The sequence below is a fragment of the Rhinopithecus bieti genome, unplaced genomic scaffold, assembly GCF_001698545.2.
Source record: "Rhinopithecus bieti isolate Rb0 unplaced genomic scaffold, ASM169854v2 scaffold_30448, whole genome shotgun sequence".
NCBI classification, from domain to species: domain Eukaryota; kingdom Metazoa; phylum Chordata; class Mammalia; order Primates; family Cercopithecidae; genus Rhinopithecus; species Rhinopithecus bieti.
Genome location: NW_016813223.1, coordinates 366169 through 375973, shown reverse-complemented (window position 1 = coordinate 375973; position 9805 = coordinate 366169). Strand labels below are relative to the sequence as shown.

The following is a 9805-nucleotide window of genomic DNA, read 5'->3' as shown; positions in this document are numbered from 1 at the left end:
AGCTATTCACATGCCTGAGATGTAAGGATGTCTGGATTTCCCAAGGGCTGCACCTAGTAAGAGAGTGTGTATTGAGGGCAACTCTGAGTTAGTGACTTGAGGTTCATCCTGTAGTGATCAGAGGAAATGGCTGGTGTATGAACCCAGGGAATCAGTACTCTCCCGTTCCTATGTCACCCCTGGAGAAGAAAGATACCACTAGAGGCAGGGTCTTCAGGGCTGAGCCACAATGTCACACAAATCCAGTCAATCCTACCTGTATATCTCAATGACACCTGCTACTCCTGATCAACATGGCACCTTTACAGTGAAAGCAACTTATTTCCAAAGCAGGCATTTTGCCTTCAATTGCCCCTCCCAGGTACGAATCCACTAAGAGATCGAAAATCAGATGATTCACTTATTCTGCACCATCCCCATGGCCTCCCAGAAAAACCAGAAATGCCTATTGTTATTTCAATGTCCACTTCAACCATGAAGAAGTCCAATAGGACTAATCTGGCTAAAGATTAGGCCCCAGGCCAAGAGGCATGACTGTTTCTGGTCCTAGCAGTATGGAACTTCCTCCTAATTTAATACATTGCCATTCAAGAAGCCCGTTGCCCACAGCAACCACACCACAAAGGGTGGACAGTGAGTCAGGCCCAGGTGACACCACTGTCAGAGCTTAAGTGACAAAAAATGTTAAGCCAGAGATATTTATCACAAAAGCTGGAATGAAGGTAGAGCAGTCTTTTAAAAAATCCAATTTTCTTAAGGCAGGGCTCATTTTCTATATAAATATCAGCTAACAAGAGACTCTTCACCAGATCCCAGAGGCTGAACAGCTCGACCTTCTCTGCACAGCAGGTGAGTCTCCCCATTGGGAACATCTTAATATTCTCCAATCGATTCTTTATTTTGATTGAGACCTCTTTGCTGTGCAATAAATATATTTATTTTAAATGCAATAACAACTTTTGTTTAAGGTGACCTTATACATATTTTGACTTTCCACTCAGATCACAGCTGTGGAACTTGGGATCAGAAAAGGGGAGTGATTTCTGTAAAGGCTCGTTAAGTTAGCAAGACAATATAATATACCCATTTCAAGAGTACTCTCCTGTCAACATGTATTGGAAATTTTTAATTTACAGGGCATTACATTGGCAATTTTGATGATCAAAAGATAAGTTTTTCTTTATTCCATGGATGTAAAATCCATCAGAAAACATATACTTGACTAAAATTTGCAAACATGGGGAGTGATTAGTAGAGAGGGAAAGCAGGTACCATGCTGTGGCAAAACGATGAAGAGCCATGAGAGATGGGCATGTGTGGGGAGGCAGCGATGATGTGGAGAGCCTGCCAGAGAGCATGTGCCGTGGACACAGGGTGGACGGATGTTCCCAGGTGGATTGTTGGAGTCTTAGGGGGAAGTTTAGATAAGAGTTTTCCTGGGAGAACTATGGTACTCTATGAGGAGGACATGAGTGAGTAGATTCTAGACTGCTGACATTACAATCTTTCCAAATTATTGAAAACCTGAGGTGTCACATCAATCTTCAGCCAATGACACACAGCCAAGAGTGGTATTAAAAGTGATTTAATCAGGGAAGAGCAAGAAACATGCATTTCTTTTCACTTGATTCCTCAGATGAACCCTGAGCAGCTGAAGACCAGAAAAGCCACTAAAACTTTCTGCTTAATTCAGGGGCTTAGAGGATTCTTCAAAGAGTGTGTAAGCGAAAGCTTCAGAATATATATTTGCATATTTGTATGTGTTTTCATGTTGTACGTAGGTTTTGAGATGTAACAGGAAGAAAAGAAGCGTAGAGAAAGGCTCCACTTAAAGGATGTGGAAGAAGTCAACTTTACCTTATTCCCTGGAAGATATGTAGGGATCATCAAAGCATCCCATGATCTCAAATTCAGGGAAAAAGAAAGAAAAGAGAGGCTCTCAGTTCTGAAACAGAATGAAATGACAGATATTTGTCATTAAACTGGGCTTCATTCCTATTTAATCAAAGCACTGAATCAGCTGTTTTGTCTCTAGGTCCAGCATCCTTTGAAGCATGAGTTTTTACCAGGAGAAGCAGACCTTTGCCCCACCACCTCAGCTTCAACAGCACCAGGTGAAACAACCCAGCCAGCCTCCACCTCAGGAACCATTTGTTCCCATAACCAAGGAGCCATGCCACCCAAAGGTTCCACAACCTGGAAACACAAAGATTCCAGAGCCAGATTGCACCAAGGTCCCTAAGCCAGGCTGCACCAAGGTCCCTGAGCCAGGCTGCACCAAGGTCCCTGAGCCAGGCTGCACCAAGGTCCCTGAGCCAGGCTGCACCAAGGTCCCTGACCAAGGCTGCATCAAGTTTCCTGAGCCAGGCACCATTAAAATCCCTGAGCAAGGATACACCAAAGTGCCTGAGCCAGGCTACACAAAGGTACCAGAGCCGCATCCTTCAGTGGTCACTCCAGGTCCAGCTCAGCAGAAGACCAAGCAGAAGTAATTTGGTGCACAGACAAGCCCTTGAGAAGCCGACCACCAGATGCTGGACACCCTCTTGCCATCTGCTTCTGTGTCTTAATTGTCTGTAGACCTTGTAATCAGTACATTGTCACCCCTAGTCATAGTCTCTCTCTTATTTGTACCCTAAAAATATGTACTATGAAGCTTTTGCTTGCACACACTCTGAAGAATCCTGTAAGCCCCTGAATTAAGCAGAAAGTATTAGTGGCTTTTCTGGTCTTCAGCTGCTCAGGGTTCATCTGAAGATTCGAATGAAAAGAAATGCATGTTTCCTGCTCTGCCCTCATTAAATCGCTTTTAATTCCAGTCTTGGCTGTGTGTGTCATTGGCGGAATCTTCCTCCTTCCTTGTTTCCCCATTGTGAGTCAGGACCTATAGACAAGAGGAGTTGGTGTAGAAGTCATCTATCTAACCCCAGTACTGTTTGTTTCTATGGGGGTGTGGGGGTACACTTAAGTGACCCTGGAATGGAAATGGGCATTGTGTGATGGTGCACAGAGATTGTCACTTTGGGCAGCCACAGGCTCTCCTCTTGCACTGGACTGAGTCATGCCTGACTCCAAGCCATCTGTTCCAAGACATCTTTGATCCTCAGTATCCTGACAACAAATCTCCTGTCTGTTCCATGAAAACTTTACTCCTACATATTTTGACTTGATAGTCTATTTTTCTTCATTTGTTTTACCTTCTAGATACCCCACCACACACACACACACACACACACACACACAGACACACACACACACAGTCATTCACAAAGAGGCACATTCATTGTAAATAGCCACACACTCACATAATCACTCACACAAGCTCTACCCTCTCTAGCTCAGACAATGTTATTTTTTCTAAGCAACTCTTATGTGCAGAGATCCCTAAATATGGACCAGCAAGAGAGAGAGAGGAGGATACACAGTGCCTCCCTTGTAGAATTTGCAGTCTTGTTTACGAGTTAGGATATTCACACCCTTCTAATACAAGTAAGTACACAACCATACATACAAACACACACACACACACACACACACACTCCCAGTGGTGTTCCAAAATAACCCTCAGAAATCTATTAAGTGATTTTTAAAAGGAGGTCAGTTTAAATAGGGATTACAAGGAGGAGTGCTTGATTCAATTTAGGTGAATTATTAGCAACAAATTTGTCAGAGAGCAGGTCATTAAGCTACAGAATTTCAGGCAGGAGTAAAAAAAGAGTTAAACAGTACACAATAGAGTTCCTACATTTCAAGATCAAAAACTGATTTCCAGAAAGGCAGAGAAAAGTAATCAAGATCAATCAGAAATTATTTCTGAATCACACTTGGAGTCCAGTTCCCTAGGTTCCCAGCCAGCCCTCTCCTCTTTTTCCTGCAGCCTAGTCTTGATTTCAGGAGTGTCTGAGAAAGTTTGTGGTCTCTGTTGAGCTGATCTGGAATACTAGAGAGCTGTTTTCAGAAGCCGTGAAGCCAACATAAAATTTCAGAAGGGTCACTGCAGTCACTGGGGGGTGAACCCTATTTTTCGAGAAGGTGGGTGGGCCACATCAAACAGGTGTGAGGTAGGTGATAGGTAACACTTGCACAGTATAGCATTGGCAAGAACTCAGAGACACCTGGAAACTGTAGACAGAAATTGGCCAGCAAGGTAATGAGTAGTTGACAAACCGGCAGGAGGGAGTAAAGTCACTCAGGTCTGCTAGATATGTAGGTATTAAGATGGCTTCATATTATTGCTGATTTCAATGATGGAAAAGTCTAGAGACAGCTCTAGGACCAATTACAATTAAATAGGCTGATCCAGAATGGAGAAATGTGTTCTATAGTATGCAGCTATTATGCATATAAAGTAGTTCAAACATTTTAAAAGGGAGTTTGGACGGGAAGAACAAAAAGATTTAAAGATTTCCCTGACCATTGAGCCATGAATTCTATTTTAGAAATTCATTAAGAATTATTCATGCATGTACACAAAGATTTATACATCAAGATATTCATTTCAGCATTGTATCTAATAGTAAAATGTTGGTAACAACATAAATGCATACTAGTGGATAACGGCATCCAGAATTAATGGAGTGACCATGTAATAAAATTACACAGCATCTATTAAAGGAAATATTATAGAAGAATTATTCATCTTATTGAAAAATGATCAGGTTATATTAAAAAAGCAAGCCCCAAACAACATAAGCAAAAAAGAATCTTATGAATAATATATGCATGAAAGTGGATTTATATTAAAAAAATTGTGATACAAAATTCAGCAAAATATAACTGGTTATTTCTTCCTGTTCACATGATAGTGTTCATTTGCTTTTTTGAATGGCTGTTTTTTCTTATTATATAATATGTAAAGTTATTTCATTTTAAAACATTTTATCACGATATTAAAAATGCAGAAGTCAGTGAAGATGCTGCTGAGTTAAGGAAAAATGTGTGTCCTGCTTATCCAGAACATTCCTCAGGTTCTACACAGATCCCAGATGAACAGTACAATGGTGGGGGCCTCCCTTCCATGTTGAAGTAGGGTCCATGGAGATAAATGCTTCAACATGCCTGGTAGAAGGGTGATGTCAAGGAACCCTAAACCTCTAGAGTAGATGGAGAGGACAAAACTACTCTCCTATCTTCTCACCCTTCGTCCCTTCAGTCGTTCTTGCTTCTCTACAAAGGTTAGTTGGAAAACTTTACCGAAAAGTGCTTTGTAAGCACAGACTCCATAAAATCAACCTTAGCCTCTTAAAAACTGTCTGGTCACATCTGGGTCTATGTGTCATTTTCAACTATGACATTTCAGTCAAAGCCTTGCTTATATAACCAAGATTTTCAGTTACATCCAGTTACAGGAAGGACAAGTTCCTATTGGACATATGCAAATAATTATGTTGTCATGAAAATAAGAATCCTCAATGAGTGCCAAATTCTAGAGGGATTAGGCAAGGAGAAAATGACACACACTCTATTTTTGTTTATAAAAGTAGAATCTAATTATTGTTGCAAGTTATGGATACTATAAAAGAGAAAGAAGTGTCTTCTAATCCATTCAGAAAATACAACACAAAAGAATCAACAATGTTTCAAGTAAAAATCCATAAATAGTATAATTGTGCTTCATCAGTTCATCTGGTGCCTGAAACTAATTTTTGTTCTGCCTAATCTTGGGTTAGCAGTTTTATCAACCCATCAGCTTCTCCAATAGAGTTCTGGAAATCCTTACTCAGTCTAGTGGGATGGTCTTAAAGTCATTTGATCAATGCCATCAGAAGCCTGTGCCCTAGTGTATCTGTCATAGTTTTTTTCCATGTGTCTCTGAGACTTTTCCTTTTTATTTAAGATTAAGCACTTTGGCTTGTAGCTTATTAAAAACGTTTTCATATAGGAACCAGAGTAAAACAAAACTATCTGTGGATGACAAGACTTAAAAGGGCTATGGTTAAAGACATGATAATGTGTTTGGAATTCATTCCTTCCAGTGGGTTCTTCATCTCACTGACTTCAAGAATGAAGCCACAGACCCTTGCGGTGAGTGTTACAGCTCTTAAAGATGGTGTGTCCGGAGTTTGTTCCTTCAGATGTTCAGATGTGTTCAGAGTTTCTTACTTCCAGTGGGTTCGTGGTCTCACTGACTTCAGGAATGAAGCTGCAGGCCTTCGCAGTGAGTGTTACAGCTCTTAAAGGTGGTGCCTCCAGAGCTGTTTGTTCCTCCCGGTGGGTTCGTGGTCTCCCTGACTTCAGGAAGGAAGTGGCAGACCCTCGCAGTGAGTGTTACAGCTCATAATGGTAGTGCACACCCAAAGAGTGAGCAGCAGCAAGATTTATTGTGAAGAGTGAAAAAGACAAAGCTTCCACAGCATGGAAGCGCACCCAAGCTGGTTGCCACTGCTGGCTCCAGTGCCCAGCTTTTACTCCCTTATTCTTCCTTGCCCCTGTCCTGCTGATTGGTCCATTTTATAGAGCGTGGATTGGTCCATTTTACAGAGTGCTGATTGGTCCATCTTTACAGAGTACTGATTGGTGCGTTTACAAACCTTTAGCTAGACACAGAGCACTGACTGGTGTGTTTTTACAGAGTGCTGATTGGTGCATTTACAATCCTCTAGCTAGACATGAAGTAAGTTCTGAAAAGTTCTCCAAGTCCCCACTCGACCCAGGAAGTCCACTTGGCTTCACTTGTCAATAAGAGTTCATTATTAAGTAATTGACAAGGAAATTTGGTTGTCTCTGTAATCGATATTTAAAACAACAACCAGATTTATAACTAAAATTATCCCAACACATACCTTGAGCAGTGGAGATATTGACAAATTCCTATGAATGTCATACAATTTCTGAAATAGTCATATTAATAATATTTACCCATGCAAATATCACATAGAGAAGGTTAAACATCTCTTCTCATTTGACAACACATTTAATGCAATTTGACTATCAAAAACCATTATTTTGTTTAAAATCTCTCTTTTTACAAGGTGAAAGAAAAAAATCTTTCACGATTTTCCAGGGGCCCTCTGGGAACTGTCAAGGTCAATTTGAGATCAAGATTTCATTTCACATTTTATTTTGGGAAGGCAAAACTGCCAAAAATGTCAAAAGGGTTGAACACTTAACTAAATAAGATTACTGATCACTATAAGACCATACTTGCCTACCTAGTTAACCAAAGTGACTATAAAAAACTGCAAAAGTAACTATAGGAAGGCATCTTATTGTAAAATACCTTAGTTTTTTTCAAAGAGAGAAGACTTGGTTGTTTAAAATAGTCAGAACACGACAAAGGTCAACATAAAGCATAGCACATCATTCTGATAAGGCACAGAACTTTTGTTTCCCAGGCAGTTACATACAAGGTAAATTAAACAAACCATTTTATAATCTCTCATTTTTTTCTTTTTTCCCTCTGCATTCCTCTAGTCAATCTTGGCTGCCACAATCACAGACAAAAAGCATAAGGACCTTTTTTGTTCTTGCATCTGTGGTGGAAACTTTAGCAGTAGACAGTACCTGCTACAGGCATGTCAGATAGATGCATTTCAAAAATCTCATAAGGAGCAGGACATCCAACCGCATGGTTACAACTCCTGGCTGACTGACCACTGTGCGAATATAAACCTTGATGATCAAATGCAGGAAGGTCCTTGGTTATAATAGACACAATATGGCAGTAGGATGCCCAACATGCTACCGTGCGCTGTGAACAAATGTATATTACCCTTTTTGTTGTAGATAGAAAGTTATTAAACAGAATCTAAAATTACAAACAGTTTCTGTTGGGGTTAAAGAAGTAGGCATTCCATGGTAGATCCAAATTATCCTGGAGAATGCTCCACCCAGAAACAAGGGAGACACTGAGGGGACTTATGTAATACTCAGACTAAACCACATCTGGTTGTGACCACTACTCCTTTAACCCCAATGTAGGTGTCCAACATTTTGCGTACAAAACATGGCTAACTGTGCTCTCAGGCCGTTAGTACACAATGGCAACAATAAGCATGGTGGATTAAACAATATTGGCGTACCTGACAAAAAAGGGCTATAGGGAACATAGGTGCTAATATAAACATTGTGGGACAACCTAAATTTCCCACCCTTTCTTAACAACTTTATGAAGCTATAATTGACATACTATACAATTCATCAATTTGAAGTATACAATTAAATTAATATATTCACAGATATGTGTAACCATCACAACAGTGAATTTTAGGACAATTTCATCACTGAAAAAAGAAAAATGCCACCTTCAGCTATTGTCTTCCTATTTTTTTACCCTCTCCCCCAACCCTAAGCAGCCACTAATCTACTTTCTGTCTGCAGATTTTCCTACCCTGGACATTTTAAATGAATGACATCATATAATACATGGTCTTTTCTGACTGCTTTCTTTCACTTAGAATAAAGCTTTCAAGGCTTATTTATGTTTTGGTATTAATCAGTTCTTCATGTCTTTTTAAAAATTTTTTGTTGTAATAAAAAATATATAACATCATTTTAAGCATTTTAAATATATAGTTCAGTGGTATTAATTACACTCGTTTTGCTAAGTAATCGTCACCACCATCCATCTCCATAACTCTTTTCATCTTGTAAAACTGAAATGCTATACCTATTTAAAAAACAAGCCATTTTTTCCTTTCCCCAGGCCCTGGCAACCACTACTCTATTTTATGTCTCTAGGATTTTGACTATTCTATGTACCTCATATAAGTGGAATAATAGAGTATTTGTCTTTTAATGACAAGCTTATTTCACTTAGAATAATATCCTCAAGACTCATCTATGTCATAGAATATGTAAGAATTTCCTTCCTTTTTAAGGCCAAATGATATTCCACCGTAGGTATATGACACATTTGTCTTATACCTCCATTGATGAACATCTGCATTGCTTCCACATTTAAGCTATTATGAATAATGCTGCTATGAACAAGGGTATATAAATATCGCTTCATGTCCTTGCTTTCAATTAATTGAAGTATATACCCACATATGGAATTTTTAGATCGTATTGTAACACATTTTAATTTTTTTATTATACTTTAAGTTCTAGGGTACATGTGCACAATGTGCAGGTTTGTTACATATGTATACATGTGACATGTTGGTGTGCTGCACCCATTAACTCATCATTTACATTAAGTATATCTCCTAATGCTATCCCTCCCTCCTCCCCCCTCCCCACAATAGGCCCCCGGTGTGTGATGTTCCCCTTCCTGTGTCCAAGTGATCTCATTGTTCAGTTCCCACCTATGAGGGAGAACATGCGGTGTTTTTTTTTCTGTTCTTGCCATAGTTTGCTGAGAATGATGGTTTCCAGCTGCATCCATGTCCCTACAAAGGACACAAACTCATCCTTTTTTATGGCTGCATAGTATTCCATGGTGTATACATGTCACATTTTCTTAATGCAGTCTATCACTGATGGACATTTGGATTGGTTCCAAGTCTTTGCTATTGTGAATAGTGCTGCAATAAACATACATGTGCATGTGTCTTTATAGCAGCATGATTTATAATCCTTTGGGTATATACCCAGTAACGGGATGTCTGGGTAAAATGGTATTTCTAGTTCTAGATCCTTGAGGAATCACCACACTGTTTTCCACAGTGATTGAACTAGTTTATAGTCCCATCAACAGTGTAAAAGTGTTCCTATTTCTCCACATCCTCTCCAGCACCTGTTGTTTCCTGACTTTTTAATGATTGCCATTCTAACTGGTGTGAGATGGTATCTCATTGTGGTTTTGATTTGCATTTCTCTGATGGACAGTGATGATGAGCATTTTTTCATGTGTCTGTTGGCT

At 39.6% G+C, this 9805-nt stretch overlaps 1 protein-coding gene across 3 annotated transcripts; it reads left to right on the top strand.

The window, feature by feature from the left end:
* Nucleotides 1-802: 802 nt before the first annotated feature.
* Nucleotides 803-2818, top strand: LOC108512552 (small proline-rich protein 3). Of its 3 annotated transcripts, XM_017847826.1 has the most exons (3): nt 803-849; nt 1637-1720; nt 2036-2818. In XM_017847826.1, the coding sequence occupies exon 3, from the start codon at nt 2055-2057 to the stop codon at nt 2490-2492; it is 438 nt and encodes a 145-aa protein (XP_017703315.1). In that variant the 5' UTR covers nt 803-849; nt 1637-1720; nt 2036-2054; the 3' UTR covers nt 2493-2818. The 3 variants fall into 3 exon arrangements, with proteins under 3 accessions (XP_017703315.1, XP_017703316.1, XP_017703317.1); XM_017847827.1 differs by lacking the exons at nt 803-849; nt 1637-1720 and having other exon boundaries at nt 2055-2250; nt 2416-2818; XM_017847828.1 differs by lacking the exons at nt 803-849; nt 1637-1720 and having other exon boundaries at nt 2055-2258; nt 2427-2818.
* Nucleotides 2819-9805: the final 6987 nt, after the last annotated feature.